Consider the following 25,931-nt stretch of genomic DNA (forward strand, 5'->3'; position numbering starts at 1 on the left):
TTAATAAAGACCCTCGAGAAAGTCAGGATAGAAGAAACTTACTTCAACATCATAAAAGCCATCTATGAGAAGCCCTCAGCTAACGTCATCCTCAATGGGGAAAACTGAGAGCTTTCCCCCTGAGATCAGGAACACGACAGGGATGTCCACTCTCACCACTGTTGTTTAACATAGCGCTGGAAGTCCTAGCATAAGCCATCAGACAACAAAAGGAAATCAAAGGCATCAGAATTGGCAAAGAAGAAGTCAAACTTTCACTTTTCGCAGATGACAGGATACTCTACATAGAAAACCGGACAGACTCCACCAGAAGCCTACTAAAACTAATCCATGAATTCAGCCAAGTTGCAGGGTACAAAGTCAACATACAGAAATCGGTTGCATTTTTATACATCAACAATGAAGCCACAGAAAGAGAAATCAAGACACTGATCCCATTCACAATTGCACAAAAAACCATAAAATACCTAGGAATAAACCTAACCAAGGATACAAGAGATCTGTATGATGAAAACTATAGAAAACTTATGGAGAAAATTGAAGAAGACACAAAGAAATGGAAAAACATTCCATGCTCATGGATCGAAAGAATATTGTTAAAATGTCATTACCACCCAAAGCAATCTACACATTCAATGCAATCCCAATCAAAATTACACCAGCATAGTTCTCAAAACTAGAACAAACTATCCAAAAAATTTGTATGGAACCACAAAAGACCCCAAATAGCCAAAATAATACTGAAGAAAACCAAAATGGGAGGCATCACCATCCCAGACTTTAGCCCCTACTACAAAGCTGTAATCATCAAGACAGTATGGCATTGGCCCAAAAACAGACACATAGACCAATGGAACAGAATAGAGAACTCAGGACTGGACCCACAAATGTATGGCCAACTAATCTTTGACAAAGTGGGAAAGAGTATCCAATGGAAAAATGACAGCCTCTTTAACAGACAGTGCTGGGAGAACTGAACAGCAACATGCAGAAGAATGAAACTGGATCACTGTCTCACACCATACACAAAAATAAACTCAAAATGGATAAAGGACCTGAATGTGAGACAGGAAACCATCAAAACCCTAAACAAGAAAGCAGGAAATAACCTCCTTGACCTCCACCGCAGTAACTTCTTACTTGACACATCCCCAAAGGCAAGGGAATCAAGAGCAAAAATGAACTACTGGGACCTCATCAAGATAACAAGCTTCTGCACAGCAAAGGAAACAATAAAACTAAGACACATGAAACGATGCTCAGCGTCCCACATCATCAGGGAAATACAAATCAAAACCACACCGAGATACCACCTCACACCAGTCAGAGTGGCAAAAATGAACAGGAGACTCTAGATGCTGGCGAGGATGTGGAGAAATGGGCACCCTCCTACACTGTGGGTGGGAATGTAAATGGGTGCAGCCTCTCTGGAAAAGTGTGGAGGTTCCTGAAAAAATTAACAATAAAACTCCCCTATGACCCAGAAGTAGCACTGCTAAGAATTTACCCCAGGGATATAGGAGTGCTGATGCATAGGGGCACATGTACCCCAATGTTCAAAGCAGCACTCTCAACAATAGCCAAACCATGGAAAGAGCTCGAGTGTCCATCAACTGACAAATGGATCAAGAAGATGTGGTTTATCTATACAACGGAATACTCCATGGCAACGAGAAAGAATGACATCTGGCCATGGGTAGCAACGTGGATGGAACTTGAGGGTGTTATGATAAGCGAAATAAGTCAGGCAGAGAAGGACAGATACCATATGTTTGCACATATAGGTGGATTAGGAAGAACTTAACAGAGGCCCGTGGGGGAGGAGAAGGGGAAAAACAGTTGGGGAGAGGGAGGGAAGCAAACCACGAGAGACTCTTGAATGATGAGAACATACTGAGGGCTGATGGGGGTGGGGGAGGGGGAAGGGGGGTGATGGGCATGGAGGAGGGCACTTGTCAGGATGAGCACTGGATGTTATATGGAAACCAACTTGACAAAAAAAAAAAAAGCAGAACGAGGTTTGTGCACATTTTGGAAGAAAACCCAAGAGCAAGGAAGGCTTCTCAGGTACAAGGTAGGGAGAACACCAAGCCATCTCTGTCCTACAGGGACCGAGAATGGATGGCGGGACCAAACTCAGGCAGAGCTGCAGGCAGCACAGTGGGTGCTCAGAACCTACCCAGGCATCTAGGGATGCAGGATGAAGCCTAAAAAGGTAACAGAGGGGGGCACCTGGATGGCTCAGTCGGTTAAGTGTCCAACTTCAGCTCAGGTCATGATCTCACAGTTGATGACTTCAAGCCCCACATTGGGCTCTGTGCTAACTGCTCAGAGTTTGGAGCTGCTTCAGATTCTGTGTCCCCCTCTCTCTACCCCTCACCTACTCACACTCAGAGTCTGTCTGTCTCTCTCTCTCCCTCTCTCTCAGAAATAAACAATAAATATGAATGAAAGGAAGAAAGAAAAAAGCAAGAAAGCACACAAGCATAAAAGAGGTTACAGAAAGGATAAATCTAGAAGCACTACCTCCATGAATACACTAAGTCTGTCTGTGAACCTCCTGGACGGGCACATCAGGTGGCTCTCTGTCTGTCTCCCACCCCCAACCCTCAATGGAAACCCACCCGCGGGGCTTCGCCCTCCTAACTTGCTGTGTGATCTTGGGCAAGTTACTTAAGCTATTTTCCTTATTTGCAGGACGAAGATGATAACAGCATCTACCATCTAAGGTGTGAGAATTAAGTGACTAAGTGGACAGGTCTTCACATAGTATGGGACAGAGGAGGCACTACTTAAGTGCTAGTTTGTTTGTTTTTAAGCACCCTCCCTCCCACCCCAACATTGTGCTGCATGGTCCTATTCAAAGGTGAGGAATTAAGAGTCCACTCCATTGGCCTTGCTTGTGAGTTGAACTTGCACCAGAGAGTCCATGATGGCACCTGCTAACCATCCCCTCTTAAGGCTTCTGCCGTATAGCCCCCAACAAGGGACAAGAGCACCCAAGTAGGAGGTAGAAAGGCGGCATTATTGAGAGTCGTCAGAGAAGCAGGCAGGGCCAGGTCACACGGAGCCGCAGGCACCGTGGTTCTAGAACAAACACCAATAGCTGCTCCTTGCTGCTCCTCCCACCATCTCCCTACGAAAGAGCCCAGGTTAGTTCCAAGAAGCTGCTGGATCCCTAGGAAAGCCATGGCCATACCACATGGCCACCCTGAGGACCTGAATGAGAGGGGGTCCTGGTTTCTCAGGCTCAGTTAGCCAGAGGACCATCATGACCACCAGGGTGAAGACTTCCTGCCCCTAACGACCTCTCCCCCATCTCTCCCCTTCCCGCTCAGCTGTCTCGGCAACAAGCTTGCTGTTCCTCAGAACCATCAGATTACTACAACGCGCCTTGCAGAAAATGCTGAGTGGAAGGAAGGAGGAGAGGGGGGAAAAATTCTCCTTCGTGCGATTCATATATGGGCAAGAGTTACAAACAATTCGGGGCACTAAAATTAATTCGCTCCCTTGCCGATGAGGAAAGGGTAAGCATTGAGGCAGACTAATAAAAACGTACTTAACGTGTACAGCACATATTTATTCTCTTTTAGAAAATCTGCAAAGCTGCCACCCTCCCTGCTCCCATAAAATCTGACCGTCCTACTCAGCTCTATTCTTATCCCCAGCTCGTTTGCGTAATTTTAACACTGCAGAATATAGCTAGCCTAAGAATATTTTTTTATAATTACACCCATCACAGGACCTGTCAGTATCTAATGAAGGATAATTTCAGCTATTATAAGAAGCTTAAAAGATCATTTTCATGAATAATTCGTAATATGAATCATTAAATTCAAACAATGTCAGAAATTTAAAAAAAAAAAGGGGGGGGGAGGGGATAGAAAAATATTTTCGGTGCCTAAAAGTAACCAGCCCTCTAAAGGCAGAATCATTTCGGTCGTGCATAGAAACACCACACATGGGGCAGATCTTCGCCTGAAAGGAAGCAACATGCCAACTGGCTCACATCACTTCCTGCTTTTCATTTTTCACCAGGTCCCCCCGAGCCGGAGGATAAAAGTCACATGGGGTGCTACTTGCTCTGAACCCTGCTTAGCGCTCTTACCTCTCTCTCCCTCCAAGAACAAGAACCTGTCTGATAATGAAACAAACCTATACTGGAGGCAGAACCAAGGGGCAGAGAGATACATGTTCCTGATAAAATGTGTGCATACCTGGATCCAGCCACACCTGCAACCGCAGGCCTGCTTCCATGGGATAATCCACTTTCTCATTGGCTTCAGTTGGTTTCTGTTGTTGGCCAGAGGGGGGAAATTTTCTATTGCTGAAATAGGGCTACTGGCCTCCAAAGACGCTAAGAGGGGCACAGAACCACAGCTCTCATGGCTAGTGGAGGCCAACACTCAGACCGCTCAGCAGAGGCACCGTGGGAGAGGCGGCTGGGGCAGTGATCTGTGTGTGTGTGTGAAGGCTGGAGTCACACGGTTGTCAGGATCTATGTATGAGGGACTGGGCTAGATCCCAGCAAAGACGATCTAGTCACCTGTGAGGTGGCCTGGCTAACAGGTGCCCACAGTCATGGTATCAAAGCCCCACATCCACTCCCCTCAGGGAAATGTGGCAGCCACAGAACAACTCCAATTTCCCAAAGAAACTGGTCTGTTCCCGCCTTGCAGCTATAAAGACATGTACTAAAATCTGAGTGAGTTTTCAGGGAGAGGCATAATGTTTATACCTTAGATAAAGGAAGGAGGGAGGAAAAGCCTTAACCAACAGAGAAAATACTGAACGTATCAGCGAGACCACTAGATTCTGGAGTATTATCCCCTTCTATACAATAAGGTTTCTCCAGCTACAGACTGCATCCCTTGAGTGGGGTGGCCAAAGTGATTCAGTGAGTCACAGCCGTTTCTTATGATGCGACAGATAGAATATAAAACCTAAGAATGGTTTGCACACAGTAAAGCTTAAGTCAGTCATGTTGTAGGAAGGCAGTGTCTCGAGTCTTTAATACAAAACACGTGCACTGAAAAGCATCTTTCTTACCACAAGCCATACTCAAAGGACTGAAAACCACTTCTGCCGTTGGGTTTTAAACCAAAAGGCAACTGATGGGCATAGAACTCACGCTTATACCAAGTGACTGTGCTTCTGTCCGTCTTTCCCATCAAAATGAAGCCCCCTGGATATAAGGACACATGTATGTAGGATTTCAACACCATTTTTAACGACAAAAGCCTGGAAACAACCTAAATGCCCTCTATAAGAAAAAGAGCTTTAAAATTCATATCGTTGATATGAATATCAAAAGATATTAAGAAGACTGATTTAGGGGCGCCTGGGTGGCTCAGTTGGTTAGCATCCAACTCTTGATCTCAGCTCAGGTCAGGTCATGATCTCATGGCTCATGGGTTTGAGCCCTGTGTCGGGCTCTGAATCGGGCTCTGCACTGACAGCACGGAGCCCACTTCAGATGCTGTCTCTGCCTGCCTGCCTGCCCCTCTCTCTCTCTCTCACACACACTCAAAATGAATAAATTTAAAAAAAAAAAAAAAGAAAAGACATATTTAGATCTGCATCTGTTGATCTGGACCAAGATTCATGACTCAAGTATATACCATTACCAGAAAAAGGCCAAGTAGATCAAGGGTCTACATTTTTTTTCTAAAGGGCCAGATAGTACATATTTTCAGTTCTTCAAGCCATATGTTCTCTTGCACTAGTCAACACTCCATTCTATCCAGAAAGCACAGACAGTATGTAAAAAATGGGTGTGACTGTGTTACAGTAACACTTTATTTTCACAAACAGATGACATGCCCACCGACCACAGCATGGCAACCTCGGACAGAGATGGATAGAGAATGAGAATTCCATCCTTGGGGGAAATCAAATGGAACAGGTAGAACGTGTATACACAGGTTTGTCAAGCTCTGTTTAAGTTTATATACGTCAGTTAATTCTGGTTGTCTGAAACAGGTAGTGCTGGGTGAGACTTAGGTGTTCAGACATCTCTGTATTGTTGCATTTGTTAGTAAAAGTATATAGAACCCAACTTGAAAGTTCCTATAAAATATTCAACTATTAGAAAACAAAGTATGAGAAGTGCATGGGTGGCTCAGTCAGTTAAGTGTGTGACTCGATTTCAGCTCAGATCATGATCTCACATTCATGAGACTGAGCCCTGCATTAGGCTCTGCACTGACAACAGGGAGCCTGCTGAGATCCTTTCTTTCCTTCTCTCTCCACCCATCCCCTGCTCATACTCTCACTGTCTCTCTCAAAATAAATCAACTTTAAAAAGAAGGTATGAATATCATATGTTTGCACGTATAGGAGGATTAGTAGGAACTTGATGGAGGAACGAGGGGGAGAAGAAGGGCGGAAATGGTGGGGGAAAGGGAGAGAGGCAAACCATGAGAGACTCTTGAATGCTGACAAAAACTGAGGACTGATGGATGTGGGGGAGAGGGGGGGATGGGCATGGAGGAGGGCACTTTGGGGATGAGCACTGAGTGTTATGTGGAAACTAATTTGACAATAAACTATTTGTAAAAAAAAAATTTTAAAAAAAAGGTATGAAATACAAACTATCTAGTGACTGATTTCACTAAAATCAATTCTCTAATACATTTAACCATTTTTTATTATTACAAATAGAACAGACCACCTATAATTCCTTTTGTTAATGTTTTATTTATTTCTGAGAGAGAGAGAGAGAGAGACAGAGACAGAGAGAGAGAGACAGTGTGAGCAGGGGAGGGTCAGAGAGAGGATACTGAATCTGAAAAAGGCTCCAGGCTCTCAGCTAGCTGTCAGCACAGAGACTGACACGGGACTTGAACCCACAAACCGTGAGATCATGACTTGAGCCAAAATCAGACGCTTAACCAACTGAGCCACCCAGACACCCCTGCAATTCATATTTAATTGGATGCCAAGAGTCATACACAGAACTCTCTGGCTACACCTTGCCAAAAAAAAGATGAAAAGAGTAATAGAAAGCTATGGGAAACCAAGATTAATTTTATTCTCCTCTCCCCATGGGAGACCAAATGATACAGAAAGAGTAGTTTAAAACTTAAGCTCAGGGGCACCTGGGTGACTCAGTCAGCTCAGCATCCAACTCTTGATTTCGGCTCAGGTAATGATCCCAGAATCATGGGATCAAGTCCCAAGTTAACTGTGGAGCCTGCTTGGGATTCTCTCTCTCCCTCTCTAGAACTTTCTTTTAAATGAATGAATCAATCAATCAATCAATCTTATCAGGTAGGTACTTACAGATGGAGTGGCTCACAGTTTATGCCATCCCAAAATGGTAACGGTTGAGCCTTAAGTCAGGGTTTGCACCTGGGCCTCAATTCTAGTTCAATCAAATTCTCACAGTATTGACCAACAGCCGATCAATAGGACAACTGTCCATGGTAAATCCAATCCTGCACGCTACAAGGGCACCCTAGATTCACAGGAGACATAAGCACAGACACAAAGAAAATGGCTACCTTATTGGTTAAACATAAAAAGGAGGAGGACTCTTGTTTCTCACAAATGGGTAGAGTTTCAAAAGTGGCAAGCAGAAATCATCTTTCGCATTTTACTTTTCCCCATTCTCCACTGAATGGACCCCACTGCTGTCCCTGCTAGCCAAGCCAGCGCAGCCAGCTCCCTCGGATAAAAGCCCAGTAGCTGCTAACTTAGAAGTAGGGCAGAGAGGGCTCAAGTCCCCTCCTAGCCACTTTCTTCTGTAGTAAGAAACACTTTTTGCCAGACACCTGACCATCTGGATGGAAAACAACTTCCCAGCATCCCTTGCAGCTAGGTGAAGCCACATGAACGTGTACTGGGCAAACTGCAGGAGAAAAGGTTCGTGAACTGGAAGACTTAGGCACAGAAACTACCCAAAAGGAAATAGACAAAAAACCAAAAGCAGATAACATGCCTAATGTCACACTTCTGGCAAAGGGCAGACCTGGGACTTTCGTGGCCAAACCCATGGCCTCATGTTCATGTTCTAACATTCTAACACTTTCCAGTAAAGGCTGCCTCTGTGAACACTGTTCCACTCTACTTTGGAAAAGAGGTGAGAAAGGAGGCAAGACAGCAAGCAGCAGCCAGCTTGCATCCCATCAAACACCGTTTCCAGTCACTCGGCACACAGGTGACTGGCTGCTGACACTTGATGTAATTTACAGGCATATTGTACCACTGCCTGACTTTACTATGAAATTATTTACCGCAGGTTTTTTTCATGCTATCAGCTTTTCTCTTAGCCCATAAAGTCCACGTGTCAAAAGGGGAGTGGGGTGGTCAGAGATCACGAAGCTCTCTTTAGGATGGGGTGTTCACCCAGGAGAAATCACACAGCAAAGCACTGTACCTACCTGGCAAGGTAGGTTCCAGATTGTAAACACCTGAGGGTTTATAATTGACATTTATTTTTTCTTTTTCTACTTATCTATATCATCTTACATTTTCTACAGTGAATACGGCTTCTTTTCTAACAAAAAAATACAAAGTGTTGCTCAACAATAAAGTTGCTGAAAAACTATTTTTAACCAAGCTACCAGTTCAGCAGCCTGCTTTTGGCCCCTGGGTGTACGTTTGCTTCCTGTCTGTTCCAAATTCTTCATTCTGCTCATCGGGAGGAAGCCAAGAGCACAGAAGCAAGGCCTCAAACTGCGCAGCCACCGTTCCTGGTGGCCCAGCAGCGGGGACCCCTGCATTCCACTGATGACATTATAATGAGACAAAGCAGATGCAAACCAAGGCACAGGTCATTAAAGGTAGAGCCGAGCTCGGCCTAATTGGCTCCACCTGGGGGAAGGAGTGTGTTTTTGGAGGGATCGGGTCCCAGGAAAAGTAAGAGGATGAGTCAGAGAGAAATGAAAAGGGCAATGGGGAGACTGGCGAGGTGGGAAGTCTCAGCACAAACCTAGAATGCCTCCCGGTTCCTGCGGTCAAGGGCGCCCAGAAAGCACATCACATGGCTCAATGTCCGCATCCTCTCCTGCCCACTCGCTTGGCTGACTGGGAGAAATCTGGGTGCTCCCTCTCCTAGAGCCCATCCCATGTACACACCCAGTCACCCCAGCCTGTGGGCTCCAGAGGAGCACACACTGCGTGTCGTTCACTTCTGTGTCGGGACACCATTCACCCACTGTGCACCTTGGGCAAAGAACTCAACTGCGCCAATGATGGTAACCACCATCTAATACTTACACAGGGGACACTATATATTATACAGTATATATTAGATAGATAGATAGATGATAGATAGATAGATAGATAGATAGACAGATAGATAGATAGATGGATAGAGTATATATTATACTGGCTGTAACCCAGTTTGCCCCATCTCTTATGTTCTGACCCTTCAGGTTCAGAACCCCCACCCGCACAGTGGGGGTGATGACAGTACTCACCCCACAGGAAGGGTGCCTGTGAGTTAGAGCAGGGCAGGGCCTGGTAAAGGAAGCTTAATCCACATGAGCTATTATCGTAAGGTGCTCAACACATGCATTCTTTCACTCACTCATCAAAAAGCTACTTGTCACCTGCCAGCAGTCAGGCATCTGTTTCTGGAAGGTGTGTACACAGCAGTATCAAAACCCAGTCAGTGCCCCTCACCAGGAGCCTGCATGCTAGACCAGGATGCTTCATGAAGACATTGCTCAAGAAAGGAAGAAATAAAAAATTTTAAGTACAAAATAGGCAGCAATACTACAGAGCTGGGGAAATCAAGGTGGGGCAGTGAGGTCTGTGCAGAGAGGGTGTGCTGGGCCGCAGGAAGATTCTAGACAGAGTGAACAGAAGGCACACGGGTGAGAAGGCCTTGCAGGGAGCAGGGAAGGGGAAGAGGAAGGGGAGGAGGAAGAGGATTTCTACCAAAACATGGTGTGAAATTGTGGCCGTAAACCAGTGAAATAACCCCAGATCAAGAGATCAGCCTCATCTCTTCACATCTCTTCACAAAAAGGTCTATTTTTCTATTTGGTACAGGAAAAAAACATTTAGACAAGTCACTCTCACCCGAGGTACAAGACATCATTACTCACACAAGCAGAGCACAAAGACTAAACGCCTGATGAAAGCTGTCATTAGAAACTTCTAACAGACCATCTTTCAGAGCTAGAGTGGCATTTAACAAAACAAGCCACCTGTCAGCTTCCTGGAAGGAGAGGAGCTGGACACCAAATGAGGTCCTGACTGACAAACTGCACAATAATCCAAGGCCAAGGCAGCGCTAAAGAGTAACAGCGACAATGATCAATGTACATCTGGCCCTCCAAGCGCTCCGGTTCCATTTCTGGGCCTTCATTTCCCACCGAACAATAAAAAAGAAGTGAACAAAACTCATGAATCGATACTTGGTATTTCCAGGCAATTGCTCTTGCAGTAATTTAGCAGAGGACACATCCTCTAGGGGATAAAATCAGTTGAGCAAATAACACATTATCCTTTATGGGAGTTCCGAGAGAGACGGGCACTTCTAGAACGAGGGACCGGATCCTCTTGCAATGATGACCCCTGTGCTTTTGATGAAGCTTTTCTCAATGCTGACTGCAGTAAGGGCGGGGGGTGGGGGGGGGTGGGCAGGGGAGAGGAGGAGCTTTGGCAAACCCTCTCCCACCCCTCCCACATGGTTTCCATGAGTCTCACCCTCCCCCAGGCCAGTTGGGGCCAGGACTGCTGGCTGCCTACTCAATATCCATTATCCCTCCTCCTTCATGTGTCAAGGACACAATCTCATTTCCCAGCTTGCCTCCCAATTAGGGGAGCCCAAGAGCTAGAGGTAGAAGTCATGGGTTGGGGGGGAGCAGCGGGTACCCTGCAAAGCTTCTTGAAGATTATCCCTAAAACTTTAAATCCCTATTGAATTCAGCTATGAAACGCACACTCAGCCCCTCCCCACTTCCACCTGCCTAAAATAAAGACTAATGGCTGGAACACCATCCCCCATCTAGGTACCATGAGGCAATCAAGAAGGTAAAAAGCCATGTTCTGAAGATGCTAGAGCAAAAAGAAAAAGCAGCCTGAGTCCCTAATTATCATAAAACCATCACACTAGCCCCAGACAAGACCATGTATTTCTGGACTTGTGATCAGTAAGAGGAAAATCTTGTAGAAGTCACGGCTTGGGTTTTTTTTTTTTTTTTTTAATGCAGCTAAATCTTATGCACCTGATCCCCTATCCCAAACGAACATACAAATTCAGCATGAGAACACATGTGATGCAGACGCAATGTCAAGACAACACCTCCACAGTCCTACCCAACAAAACCACCAAACCTCTCCTGAATCAAAGTTCCAGAGAGAGGACACTGCCCACGTCACTCCAGCTGCACGGCCACCTGCGCTTCTGCTGCCCAACGCCTTCTCTGCATCAGCCCCCCTCCTCATTTCAGGGGGTTGCCCCCTCCCATCCTCAATCCGGTGTGCTGGGCCGAGCTGCTCCCACAGGATGACTGTAAGGGTAGCAAGCCACCCAGCTGGGCTACGGTGTTCATCTGGGAACACATGCACGTAATCAGGAAGGACGTCCAAAATGGCACTTGAAACTTCATCCTTTTAATTGATTGAAAATAAATATGGAAAATTATCCATTAAATCTGGGTGGTAAGTACACTGGGTATTGAGTACCTTATTCCCCAGACTTTGCCAGTGACTCTAACTACAAAAAAAAAAAAAAAAAAAATCAAATGTCAGAGTTTGGGCCACTATCCCACGAATGGCTCCCTGGGTTCGGCCATCACTTACATAAGGAGCCAGGTACTGAGCTACTGGTTCACGTATTTATTTGAAGGTCAGTAAACTAGCTATCACGCAAATGATTTACCAGGACTGCAAAGCTTTCAAGGAGGTTTACTTTATAATTATCATCACAATTATTGACCCACTTTCAGCAATTAACGCACAGGTGTTCTGCTAATGTGCCTTGACCTTCCGCATACTAGATGCCCTTCAAAATGCATCTCCAATCCAAAACAATGTCAACAACTGCCTGGTACTGTACAGACATCATCCATTTCAGACTTCAAGTAGTTGTACAGGTCAACACTGCACTGTCATCTCTGCTCCCAAAATGAACACACTGAGAGCTCTGAATTAAAAACTTATTCCAAGAATTTGGAAGTTGTCAAGGAGTGTGTGGAGATTCATCCCACACCCCACTGGCTGGAAAACCCAACCCTGCCTTTGCCTCCATGTTCTGCTGTGACCTCTTCACGCACCTCCTCTCCTTTTACTATGGAAGGGGGAGCCTTCACTGAGGAGGAAAACCATGCCAACAGCATGCCTGGTCTCCACCGCTACTGGAAAGTGGTTTTTCCCCAAGTCTGATGGCCAGTCCCAAGGCATTCACGCTCTGATCTGGCTCCCTATGTGGCGGCACGCAATTACGTTTCAGTCATCCAGGGACAAGAGGGGAAGGGAATAGATCTTTCTCGGGATAAAGTCAAGGGACAGATGCTACCCAGCCAAGCTGCCCGGCCCCAGATTACCCCACAGAAGCAGGCAGCTCCTGGTCAGCAGCCAGACACCACCTCTGAGGCCCAGGGTAATGTGACACATTTCCCACCTAGGATACCAGTCTCTGGGTAGCCAAACAGACCCGGAGAGGTGGGAAATGCATGCACTCAGCCTAAACCTGGCTAAGAACCCTGGCGTGGCCTCTGTCCAGGCAGAGAACTGTAATGGTTAATTTCACATGACAATGTGCCTGGGCCCTGGCAGCCATGTGTGTGGTCAAACAAGCATCTAAATGCCACTATCAAGGTGTTTTTTAAAAGGAGATTAACATTATAACAGTAGACTTGAAGCTAATTCCTCCCCATAATGTGGGTGCGGCTCATTTAATGGATGGATGGGAAGCAGACCTTAAACTGAAGACTTAGAGGAGATTAAGCTCCCCCACAAGAAGGAATCCTGCCTCCAGATGGCCTCAGACTTAAGACTACAACATCAACTCTTCCCTGGGTCTCCAGCCTGCCCACCTGCCCAGATGTTGGAGTTCCCAGACTCTACAACAGCATGAGCCAATTCCTTAAAATCCATCAATCAAATTATAGAGAGATGTGGGCAGGTATGTACACACATACACAGCTCTATATACATGTTTGTGTGTGTGTATACACATACATATATTCATATACGTGTATATGTGCACATGTGTGTGTGTGTGTGTAGCTGTTTCTCTGGAGAACCCTAAAACAGAGCCTCAAGCACACCCATCTCTCAGAGCCTTGGTTTCCTCCCATCTGTAAAGAGGGTGCCAACAGCACCAAGCTCACAGAGATGTTACAGGAGAAGAACGTGGCACAGGTGCAGCACATTACAGGTACCCACTGAAGGCGAGCTATTGTTTTCACTATCAACCAAATATTTCTCTAGGTGATTCCTAGGCCTCGTCAGAAAAGGCTGAGCTGTATCATAGTATGCCTTTGTAACGATCTGTCTACCTTTCGCTGTCCACGTCTCCTGTCCATGTCCCCCACTAGGCGGCCAGCTCAGGTGGAGAGCCCATATGTGTCCTTCACTGAAGTATTCCCAGAACTGTGCCTGGCACAGGTCCAATCTACTGAGTGAGTCACAGGGTATCCTTTCTTCCCATCAACAGGCCAAATTTGCAAGGGACACCAGAAACATCTTTCAACAAAGGGTAGGTACAACATGGTCTCCTCATCCCCATTAATGACTAGCAAGGCCATCAGTTTTCTTCACAGACACGCCTTTGCCACATTCCCGGACACTCTTTCTACTGCAGACCCTTACAAGTTACCAACCACTGCTTCCAAGACTCTAAGGGCACAAGTCCCAAAATAAGTATATTGGGTTTGAGGTCCCTTTCTCAGGAGCCACACAACTGGCCATGGAGACGGACACCACACGCACCCCCACGAGTGCCCAGTATGACCGGTGTGAACCTCTGCTCGGCCTCCCTTGTACTGAACTCCTGCTGGGAAGCAACCACCCAGCCAGAGAGGACACCCCCCAGACCCCCCTGCACCCAGGAGGAAGCCCAGGCCTAGGGGTCTCTCCTGGAAGAAGGGGGAATGGCAATTATTCTCTCCCATTTAACTAAGTAACATTGCTTCCCCAGACTCTTCCCCTCAGATAGCACCACTCCCGTCTATGCCAAACGTGCCTACTACTCCAAAATCACTCCTACGGATTTGGATGGAATGTGGCAGTAAGTTTTATCAAATGCCTACCATGCCCTTAGTCAACACACAGACACGCATGCGCACGCACACAAACTATTGATCCTCTGTGCGGTCAGAGAGACCACATGCCCGAGACAGGGCCACAAACTCACGAGAGCGGGCCGTTGAATGCCAGAGCTCAGTTACTGCCGGTCAGTGCAACAGGAATTTCACAAACTGGAAGACTGGGGAGATTAGATTTCTTTACAGGGATGGGAGAAGAGCTGGCTCCTACAATAAATGCAACTGGCCTGACCAGGGAGAAGGGAAATGGCACTTCCAGAAGAGGAAGCTGGAGGAGCAAAGAGGAGGGATCAGAAAGCGGTCAGGATGGGGGCACATGGCCGGACTGCACTGACCCTTCGCGAGCGGCACCAAGAGGGGGAGAGGGGGAGGGCGCTGGGCACAGAGGAGAAGGGCCGTGCTCCCGGGGGGAAGGGAAAGGTTAGGGAAACAAAGGAGATGTGCTCGACACCCACTGTGGACCCGGGGCAGCGGTGGGCAGAGCACCAGTACCGTGGGAACTCAGCAAAGGTGGTACACACCTCCCGCTACACACCCACCTCCCTGACCACCCCCCTCTCCGTAATTGGTGGAACCCATTTGGAGACCAGTTCCGAGGCCACACCTGGATCAGAGATGAAAGACACTGCTCTGACAGATCGGAGACGCCTGCCGCCGCCCAGGAGCCAGACTGTGTCACAATTGTAGCGTAGTGGCTGACTCTGAACTTTATTCGTTTGCAGGTGATGATCCCCCAAGGCAGTGGTTCAGGCTGGGCAAGTACGGGAACTTACACAACTCCCCGGGTGATTCCGTGTGGAGCCAAGATGGAAAACCTCAGCCCGCCCTACTGCACGTGGGGAGGGTCAGACTGGTTTGCATGGAAACTGGTGGGAGGAGAAGCCCCCTCTGCCGCTCATCTGCCGACAAGGTGAAACCTGTAGCTGCTGGCGGCCTCTTGCCGGCGTGAGAAGGCCTGCTGAGAACAGGCCAGTGCCCACTGGGGCTCCGGGCTGGGCCCAGCGGTTCCCAGGAGCCCAGGCTGGGGGCTCGTCCTTACACAGCATTCAGTGACACAGTGTGGCACGGACAGCAAGCACAGGAGGGGGTGAGCCATCAAGACGCTCCGAGGGCCCGACACGCTCTGTGATGAGGTAACGTAACAAAAGCTGAGGGGGAAGGCACACATGAACCAGGGCGGTGAGGGGAGGGGGCCCCTGAGCAGAGCCCTGCCTGACAGGGTGGAGTCAGCCATGCAGACATGGGTATGGAGCACGCCAGCAGAGGCACAGCCGCCGAGTCACGGAGGCAGGACCAGCCCGGTGCATCTGGGGAAGAGGCAGGCAGTGGTGAGTGTGGCTGGCGGAGAGGGTAAGGTGGGGGGCGGGGGGGTATCGGCCAGGAGGAAGGGGGTTGGAACATGGGAAGGTCCAGGCCACAGCCAGCACTGGAGGCCAACATCAAAAGGCCCCGAGTGGGTTTTAAAGAGCAGAGTGATAGGATCAGGTAGATGTTTCCACGAGGTTCCACGTTTGTCCCACTGCACCCAGACACAAGTGTGAGCAGAGTCGGGAGCTAGTCTTCCTCACGACCGAAGAAGCCAGCCACAGATCAAGACATCTTTGCCTCTGTGCACACCGGGGGCAGGACGCTAGGCCACCCAAGTGGAGACGGCCCACACCTGCCCTGGTTTACACTACAGGATACAAAGTCAGGCCCCCCATGCCTGAGGGCACACACAGGCCCTAGGAATACCCCGCCCATGGCTATCCCTCCCCACAGACCCAGGGGGCCTCAACTGTCCTGCCCTATTTTCTGGGAGCCCAGGGAAACGGGGACCCGAGAACATGAAGCACATGCAGTGTTCCACGGGGATCAGGCCACACACAGGCAGAGATGCGACACATCAGAGAGGTTGAGGACTTTTTTTCTTCTCCCATTTCCTAATTTTTTATATTGCTCCCAAGCCTCCCTCATCTGTCAAGTTCCTCCCACTGTACCTCCCCCTCCCTGCCCATCACTCCAATGGCCACTAGCAACAGAGATCTCCGTCCATGGGCTCACGACACATTAATTAAATGAAGCCACAGACAAGAGCATGCAGCCTTAACCCCATCACTCCAGGAGAAGACGACAGTGGCCAAGGCAGAGGAGGACAGTGCAGGGACCCAACGAGGGGAAGGGCAGGATCAAGAGCCCCTGGCACACCACAGACCAGTGTATTTGGAAAGAGACTCCGAGAACTAGAGCCCTTCACAAGGACTGGTTGAACTCCATATCTGGCAAAGAGCTAATCGCTTGCACAAGCCTACGAGCTATGGAAACAACTCAAGCCTAGAAACGGGCAGAGGAGGGAGGGAGGGTGGGAGTTCAGGGCTGCACCGTCCTGTCAAGCATGGCTGGATTCGGAGGCTCAGAGGACACGATCCAAACTCCGCTCCTCCCTGTGTGTGGCGGCCTCACACGGAGACCAGAGAACTACAACCACAAACGTGGTGGCTGAGAACACCACAAATTTATTACCTCACAGCTCAGGAGGTCAGAAGTCTCGAAGGTCGTACAAGCTACCATCAGGTGGTCAGGGCCATGCTCCTCGCAGAGGCTCTAGGGCAGAGCCCAGTCCCCGGTCTTTCCCAGTGTCTGGAAGCCGCCCACATTCCTCGGCTGGGGCCCTGCGTCGCTCTGACCCTGTGGCCTCTGTTGTCACATCTTCTACCTCTGGGACCCTCCTCCTTCCTTTTGTGAGGACCCTTGTGACTCCCCTGGGGCCATGCGGATAGACCAGGATCACCTCCCCTCATCCAAACCCTTCACTTATCCACAGCTGAGATGTCCCTTTTGCCAGAGCAGGTAGCATATTCCCAGGTTCCGGGAGTCAGGACATGGACGTGCCTGGGGGACCATCATTCTGCCCACCACAGTAGCTTCTAGATCCCAGACTCTGACACGAGCATGTTATCTCAACTACCTCAAATACGTAATCCTCAGAACAGCTTATGCAGTACATACTGTTGTAATCCTAACTTTAGGACCGTACAACAGGGCCTTGAGAGGTACAGGGAGTGACAGTTGTATCAACTGGTGATGCGTGCTGAATGCTTACAAGCCAGACAGGCTTCTAAGCGCTTCATACTGATCTGTGTCCCCTTACCCCTAGCCCCGTGAGGAAGATACTACTGCAATTCCCCTTCTACGGAAGAAACCGAGTCACAGAAATGTCACGTGGGCCCTAAGTCACTGGTTCAGGCAAGGCCTCACTGTTCTTACACAGCAGTCATTCATCCACCACATCCATCGTGAGATGCCAGCATCAGGTGGAATGCCCAGTCTCCCCAAGGCTATAACCATGACTGTCTCCCTCAGGGGCCATGGCAGAATGAACTGGTACCTTGAACAAAGACACCAGCTCATGACAAAGATGGCTGATGCAATGGAAAAGAAGCCCTCTCACTATCCCATGCTCCCAACCCAGCCCTGCCAGGATCTCCCAGCAGAGGTGTCTCCCAGCGGAGGTCTCTCCCAGCAGAGGTCTCTCCCAGCTCTCAGCAGATGGACTCCATTCAGGGGCTTCCCCACAGAGTTTCCCCACAGAGACTTCCACCAGCGAAATCCGCTCAGCCTCTAACCCCACCACGTAGCTGGCTGGGAAGAATCTCGGTTGAGTGGAGTTCATTAAAGAGTCAACTACCTCCCACCATGGGCTCTCTTCCTTCCCAGCCCCCAGTGGGGGAGAAGGAATTCTGCAGACCCGACCACCCCTCCTGAGGGGAGTCCCTGGGTCTACACGTGGGGGGCAGTGTGTTAGGGAGGGTGACTATGGCTGCAGGTCAGGCTTACATTTCCTGGAGAGTCCTGTGTCTGGGTCTTACACGGAACTCAAGGGACAGGGACAGGGACAAGAGCCACCATTAATTATTCTAAGCTGAAAGGAAGTCATCTGCTGACTACTGGTTAGGAGGCAAGTATAAAACATCCAAGTATCTCAGAAGATCACGTTCTCTTTCTCTCTCCCCATCAGCTACCATCTGACACAACCAGCACAGAACCCTGTGAAACCACAAGCTGAAAAGACAACAAAGGACCATGTAAATGCCAGAAGGGGACAGCGTCTCCCCAAGTAAAGGCGTGCCCAGGTCAAGACCTTTCCCTCACCAGGTGTAGGACACATGAAGCCCCTGGACAGCTACAGCACCCAACCAGTCCCCCCTTCTCTGACTCAAGAGGCTGCCATCAGGGCAGACTCCAGCGACCCAAGTTGATAAGGCCAGAGGCATGATGCGCCTGAGCGTCAGATCTGGGCCTTCTGGTTTCTCACCACTGATGGATACACTGCTCTTCTGACTGGGCGTCCTTCTCTGCATGCTTGGCTAACGGGAGTCCACTCTGGAGAGAATGAGCCGGTCTTGCTGACACAGCCCATCAGGAATCTGAGTGGGTTCACCTGCTCCTTGGCCCCCTCCAGGCAAGAGCCAACTTGTCCTACTACGCTTCAACATTCAGGGAAGACAGAGAGGAAAACCTGAGTCTAGAAAGTGATCTCCTGCTGGCCCTCCCCTCCGTAAGTGCAAGCGCGCTGTACCCAAGAGGAGAATTTTCACCTTGACTCCTTAATAGAACTGCTCACCTGCTCAGGAAGAGGCACGCTGTGGGCCTCACTGTCCAGGCAGTTCTCTATGGACACGGAAGCCCTTAGGCCTCTTGAAGGCTGGAAAGAACAGACCACACGTGCTGGGATAACACAGAACCACAGACTCAGGGGAAGGTATAAACTGTGGGTAGGCTGACCTCACCAAGGAAAACTAGCACCTGAGTGGGGGAAAACCCAACCTTACTTCTGAACCACATTAGGAAGGGGAAAAAAATCCTTCAGTTATCTCATGAAGCTACCAAAATCCTACTCCAGAGTTTGCTGATTAAACCATGGTTATCTTAGAGATATTATACCTCTCTTTTAGTATATGTGCTGCTGAAGCGAGCACTACACCACTCTTTCAAAAAAGGAAGACGGTCACAATCTGAAACTTATGGTCTAAAAAATTAAAGGGTGTCAACAATCTATTCTCAAAGTCCATTTAATTTTTTCTTCACTCCCAGAGGCATCTCCCCATGCACCCCACACACTCCCAGCCTCGCCAAGACCCCCCAAGCTACCACAGCCTAACAAGGGCACACACTCAGTATTTCGGCCTCAGTTAGCAACTAGCTAGGGTTGAGCTGTGAGTCCCACTTGGCTTGACTAATAGCAAGTATTCACGTGAAAATTAGATAAAAGCTCTTTGAAAGACCAACTTCTTTTTTTTTTTTTTTTTTAAGTTTATTATTTTCAGAGAGAGAAAAAGAGAATGGGCTGGGGAAGGGCAGAAGAAGGGAACAGGGGATCCCAAGCGGGCTCTGTGCTGGCATGAGCGAGCCCTAAACTCAAGAACTGTGAGATCATGACCTGAGCCAAAGTCAGATGCTTAACCAACTAAGGCACCCAGGCACCTGCAAAAGAGCAACTTTCAGTGAGGCTGCTTCACGGTGCCTGGCACAGAGCAGGTGCTCACTAGCATTTCTGAGTGTAAAGGGTCAACTGCAGTGCTTAAATAATCAACAGAGCCTAGATCAGGGCAGGCCAACACCCAAGTCTTTCATAAAAACCTTCCACTGACAGAGGACTCACAGACACAGTAGAGGGTCTTGACTGCACTCCCGGTATTAACAGCAGTAATGATCGCTGCTAGACAGAGTACAGACCCTGCTACGTGGTCTCAGCCCTCAGCCATCCCAGGACTGCTTCGGCACCCACAAGGCACACACCCTGCTCTGAGTCCAAACACCCAGTCTGTGTCTTAGGGCAGGCAATTTCAGCTGCTGCACAAGGAAACTAGGCTGTACACTGCAGCCTCCATGTACCTATTTGCCAGCAAAGGACTCCAAGAGCTCTCACACTCCAAAATGTATTTTACAGTGTTGAGGTTTTTAAATCAAACACAAGCCCAGCTTCTTTTATCCTCGGTTTAATTTTCTTACTGCACCAAGTCAAAGTTCTGAGCAGGCAGAGGCCAGATTTCTCAAAAGGCAGTGGGGTACAGTCTATGCATCACGTGCATTAGAGTCACATATGTAGAGGAGCAAATGTGGGGTCCATCCTAGATCCAGCCCAACAGCTCCCGATAAGAGGAGCGCTCTTCTCGCCTGAGAAGAGGCATATTTACCAAGTTCCCCAGGAACTGCCCTCTGCACATGATAGTGTGAGAATTCTGTAAAGAAGGGGGCACCTGGGTGGCTAGTTAAATGTCCAACTTTGGCTCAGGTCATGGTCTCATGGTTTGTGGGTTTGAGCCGCACGTAAGGCTCTGTGTTGACAGCTCAGAGCCTGGAGTCTGCTTCAGATTCTTTGTCTTCCTCTCTCTGTCCCTCCCTCGCTCATGCTCTCTTTCTCTCTCTCTCTCAAAAATAAACATTAAAGAAATTTAAGAAAAAAAACCCAACTCTGTAAGGCAAAGAACCAGTGATTTGGAGAAAATTACTTGAGTTCATTTCCACCCCAGAATCATGTATGAGCCCCTTAAGCTCTCCTGAGCCTCCAATAATGAACTTTTTAAAGTAGAGCAAAAATATTCACTCCTGACAGGGTGATGGAATCAAATGAAAAAGGACTTGAAGCTGCCTGGAAATGGTAAAGGATAGACAAATACTACTCATCAAGACATGTAATGGGTGGGCCAGGCAGCTACAAAGCAAGGTGTCAGGGACACAAAGATGGGGAGCAAAAGGTAAAAGACCCACACACTCCAAACTCCACAAGGTGAAATGAATTCAGGGCTCTAACAGCAGTATCTGAGGTGAGGAGCCCACAGAGGAGGACTTGATTAACTCTGCAGTGATAACCCCCTAGACTGCTGACAGTTACAGACTAACTGGGAATGAAGCAAGGCATGTGATTAAAAAAATAATAATAAACACATTGAAGCTGAACAGAGACCATAATGAACAGAAAAACTTTAAACAAAACTCAAGCCTTTCTTCTATTAATATACAAACCACATCCCAATTCCCATCTTGTCTTCTCTATTACAAAGAAAAATAACTACCATTTACTCAACACTAATTACATGCCAGGTGCCATAGTGGAAACTTCTCCACAGTCATGGTTTCGGGAAATCCCCACAACTACCTACCTCTGTGATGGTGGTGGGATGTTCCCACTTACACAGGGCAAAGTAACTCCAAGACATCAAGTTACACGTGGTTTCAAATGCGGGTCTGGATCTACCCCTTTGTTAAAATGTCTGCACTGCAAGAACTCACTTGCGTTTAAGGAAATCTTTTAATGCTAAGTTGGCTGAAAGGCTGCAGGATGTTACAGCCAAAGTTAAACACCCTTTCTTCTGGCTGAACTGAGAAATATTTTAGTGGATTCATGACAGTTCACCCGTAGCCAAAATGCAGAGAGGAAGCATATGGCATCATCTCACTTAGTGAAATCTTGGTCAAAAGATCATTTTTCTATCCACGTGTATTTCTGACTAGCTAAAATTTACTCAGTACTTAGCCTATAGTAGGTAATATGCTACGATGTCTACGTGGCTTACCTTATGAGGTAGGCACTGTCAACTAACCTTGTTCTACCAATGAGGAAATTAACATACAAAGAGCTTAAGAAACCCAGAACTGGGGCTGGAGGAGGGTCAGCCCAATTCCACCGCTCTGATTCTCCACCACTTTGGAGTTCCGCTGCTTTCACCACTAGCCTGATGGGACCTCATCATGCTGCAAGGTTCACCTGCTGAGTATCTCAAGACCCCAAACATAAAGTTCCTTAAAATTGAGGGGCGCCTGGGTGGCTCAGTTGGTTAAGCGTCTGACTTCAGCCCAGGTCATGATCTCATGGTTTGTGGGTTTGAGCCCCGCACCGGGCTCTGGGCTGACAGCCAGCTCAGAGCCTGGAGCCTGCTTCAGATTCTGTGTCTCCCTCCCTCTCTGACCCTCCCCTGCTCATGCTGTCTGTCTGTCTCTCTTTCATTCTGTCTCTCAGAAATAAAACATTTTTTTTAAGTATACAAATTGCTACAACGGCTGCTAGTGATCTAGCAAGGAGGTCTTTCCAGATTCAGCCAAGTACATGCAACAGTACATTATTCCATCTAATTAGTTTTTACAATCCTGACTAGCACTGTGTTTGTAATTCACCTGCGTATGCACTCATCATGTGTTGAGTGCCTACCATGTGCCAGGCACAGAAGCTATCAAAATGACATAGCTTGTTCCCTTCCCCACCCAGGCTCAGTCTCCTCCTCACCTTCAGCTGTTTGACCTTCTCTTTTCAGCATCTGGACAGCTCCTACGTATTTCTTCAGTTGGACTTTGAGCACCTCGTTTTCTCTGCAGGTACAAGAATGTTAAAAAAAAAAGTTTTTAAAAAATGGCAATATAGACCACTGTGGGGGGGGGGGGGATCTGTGTAAAGAAAAATATACAGGGTGCATCTTCTAAATATTATTACATTTTCTGTTTTAGAGATCACCACTGGAGACTACACCATCAAGGGCACGTTTGCAGAATGCCTTCAAAAACCGTTGATTCATAATGAAAACCCATACTAACTGGTTCCAGTTCCCACAAAGTCAAGATGCTGACATGTGTTGTGCTCTTCTCTTTATCAGGCACTCCGTAATATTCTCTCCATTCGTAGAGGCATGTAGTAAGTACCATGTACTCAACCTGGGGAATACTCATTATTTTTATTAACTGCTACATGCATTGAACATTTAGTGTTTGCCAGGCATCATGTGAGGTCTTCATCATATAACAGTTCCAATGTGTTGTTACAACACTCATTTTACACATAAGTAAACTGAAGTATAAAGAAGAGAAGCACTAAGGCCACAACCACCTGCACATAAGACCATATTCTGGAACACAGAATTTAGGCTACAACAAGACTCTAATCTACCAAATTCACTCCCCGGGTACACTGGCTGAGGAAAAGAACATGAGAACCAGGAGAAGAAAACTGTCATTCAGTAATATATCACATAGAGCTCAGACTTTACCTATGTCACTTCACTGAATCAGCATGCATTCATTCATTCTTTATTCACTGGGAAAATGTTTCAGTGTCCATCATGTATTAGGCAAAATGACCCAATATTCTACTTCTCAGGTGACAGAGGAGAAATTCTCAGGGCACAGATAAGGTCTGTGATTAAGGTCAAATGGCCAAGGTCAAGGTCAAAAGTAAGGCACCTTTACCAGACACAAACCCAGGTCGCTCTGCCCCCAAAGCCCAGAAGAACTCTCCTCAGTCTCCTTTGGGAGTCTGACTTGGTTTCTCATCAGTTCCACACCACCACCACCCACCATCACCACTGGGAGAGCTGCCTCTCCCACTTTCTCTGCTTGTACGCCTCCCACCCAAAGGTCTTGAACTTGAGTGGTTTTTTTTTTTTTAATATTTTTTTATTGAGATGGGGAGAGGCAGAGAGAGAGAGAGGAGGGCAGAAAATCTGAAGCAGGCTCCACACTGACAACAGAGAGGCTGATGTGGGGCTTAAACTCACAAGCCTTGAAATCATGACCTAAGCACACCACCAAATCAGCCACCCACATGTTCCCAAACCTGAGTGCCTTTAAATACCAGAGAATATATCCTCAGTATTACAACAGCTTTAAGACTGGTTTCTTTTATAAATATAAAAATTTAAATGCTCATCACAAAATAATCAGAAAACATTTAAGCAAGAAAGTAAAAGTCATGTGAGAGCCCAACATCATGATATCAACTCCGGTGATGTTTTTATAGCTATCCTCTCACGCCTCTCTAGGGACGCACATATACACAGAGTAAACATAATTCTTCCTGGATGAAACATTTTTCACACTCTTAAGTTTTTTGTTTGAGGTCTTTTTTCCTTTGTTTACCACTCCACTCCCCATCCTTCTTCATGGTAACCCATGTGGAAACCCAATGTATACATGTCTTTCTCCATGCTCATGCAGTCACAACCAGCCTGATACACTCATACCGTTTCCAATGTGAAGCCAGCTGTTATACACCTTGCTGCCGCTGGGTTGTCCTGTTTCACAGTTCCCCACAGGAAGCTTCTAACTCAACTCAATCCATTTACGGATGGAAACGCCAGTCCTCTGTATGACATGCACCACACATTTACGCAGCGTAAAAACTTTAGACTGTCCGTCACTGGTTCTGTTTTCGATGCATCCAACTACACTTCAGCCCTGGGTTTGCTATTTTGCTTTTCTGCACTTTTGGCAGGAAGAACGTCACCAATTGCAGACTCTACCAACTCTATGCCATCTATTCAGGCATCCCTTGGGAACACTGCATTCATCTTGGAAGCTCTCGGTAGTACACCACAGTGGGGGGGTCCCTTCACCACCACCACCCTCCTCACAAACATCCCCTCACGGATGTTCCTCAAGGCATCGGCACCCTCCCCACCTGTGATATGAACAGCCCATGTCCAAAGCTAAGGAGCCAACAAGTCCAAGAAAGGCCGATGGGAGGGAGAGGCCCACATGGACTGTACCGCTTACTTTCTGGGATTCCCTGGGCAAGGTCTTGCCACTCATCCCAACCCACTCCTCATCTCCACATGGAAATTCAGGTCACACAGGATCTGAAAACTAGGGAAAGCTATTTATCTGCATTTCTTTTTTTTTTTTTTAAATATATTCTTATTTATTTCTAGGAGAGAGAGAGACAGCATGAGCAGGGGATGGTCAGAGAGAGAGGGAGACACAGACTCTGAAATAGGCTCCAGGCTCTGAGCTGGCAGTCAGCACAGAGCCCGACGCGGGGCTTGAACCCGCGAACCGCGAGATCATGACCTAAGCGAAAGTTGGACGCTTAACCGACTAAGCCATCCAGGCGCCCCTATTTATCTGCATTTCTGTGTGGCCTAATTTGACAAGGGTTCACTGCAGAATGTTCTCCACAAGGCAGAACACGCAGGCTGGTTTGGGCAGGCAGATAGGTGAACTGCGTGGAGTTCTGGCTGCTCGGGCTGCTCCAATTTGCTCCCAGCACATGGACCGACCCTCAGCTTCCTTGTTCCTCTGCGGCACTGCAGCCACCACAGAAACGTCTTCTCTCCTGGTTTGGATCTTTCAACAGTCTCTTAAGATTCTAACTAAAAATTAGATGTGATAGATAACAACCACGGTTTTTAATATAAACGGATTTCCATCAAAATGATGAGCAACTGTGGAGAGCACATCAAACCACTGGATGAGTGCCTCTGGGAGCACAAATTCATCCCAGACGATTCTGCAGCAATGAACTTGTCTGACTTTTGCAGGAAGTTAACACTTTCAGGTCACTAGGAATGAAGTCCTTTTTGTCCAATTTTTTTTTTGAAATAATTATAGATTCACATGAAGTTGCAAAGGTGAAGAGCTCCTATGCCCCTGGCCCAGTGTCCCCATTGGTTATGAAGTCACTATGAAGCAATAGCGAAACCAGGAATCTGACATGGGCATTGCGTGTGTGTGTGTGTGTGTGTGTGTGTGTGTGTGTGTGTGTGTTTCCATCCAGCCCACTACTTTCACTGATGCTCCTAAGAATCTTCTCCCACAGTGTGGCTCTTAAGATGGAATACAGACTTAAATGGCCATGACAGTCACACAGGCTACGCCAAGGAGTAAAGCAGCTCAGGTGTAAGAGGGCATAGGGGGCAGGAGGCTATGAAAATCAGGGAGCTCCTGCCCCACCAAAAG

The 25,931-nt window shown here is 47.7% G+C and overlaps 1 protein-coding gene across 3 annotated transcripts in view; it reads right to left on the bottom strand.

The window, feature by feature from the left end:
• The window catches only part of SNX29 (sorting nexin 29), a 497,164-nt gene that overhangs the window by 285,761 nt on the left and 185,472 nt on the right, over window positions 1–25,931 (bottom strand). For all 3 annotated transcript variants that reach the window (XM_039233571.1, XM_039233573.1, XM_039233572.1), the window contains one exon: window positions 22,492–22,574. In XM_039233571.1, coding sequence (XP_039089502.1) covers window positions 22,492–22,574 — 83 coding nt within the window. The remainder of the gene's footprint in view (window positions 1–22,491; window positions 22,575–25,931) is intronic.

This window comes from Hyaena hyaena, unplaced genomic scaffold, assembly GCF_003009895.1.
Source record: "Hyaena hyaena isolate Hyena2069 unplaced genomic scaffold, ASM300989v1 scaffold_76, whole genome shotgun sequence".
NCBI lineage: Eukaryota > Metazoa > Chordata > Mammalia > Carnivora > Hyaenidae > Hyaena > Hyaena hyaena.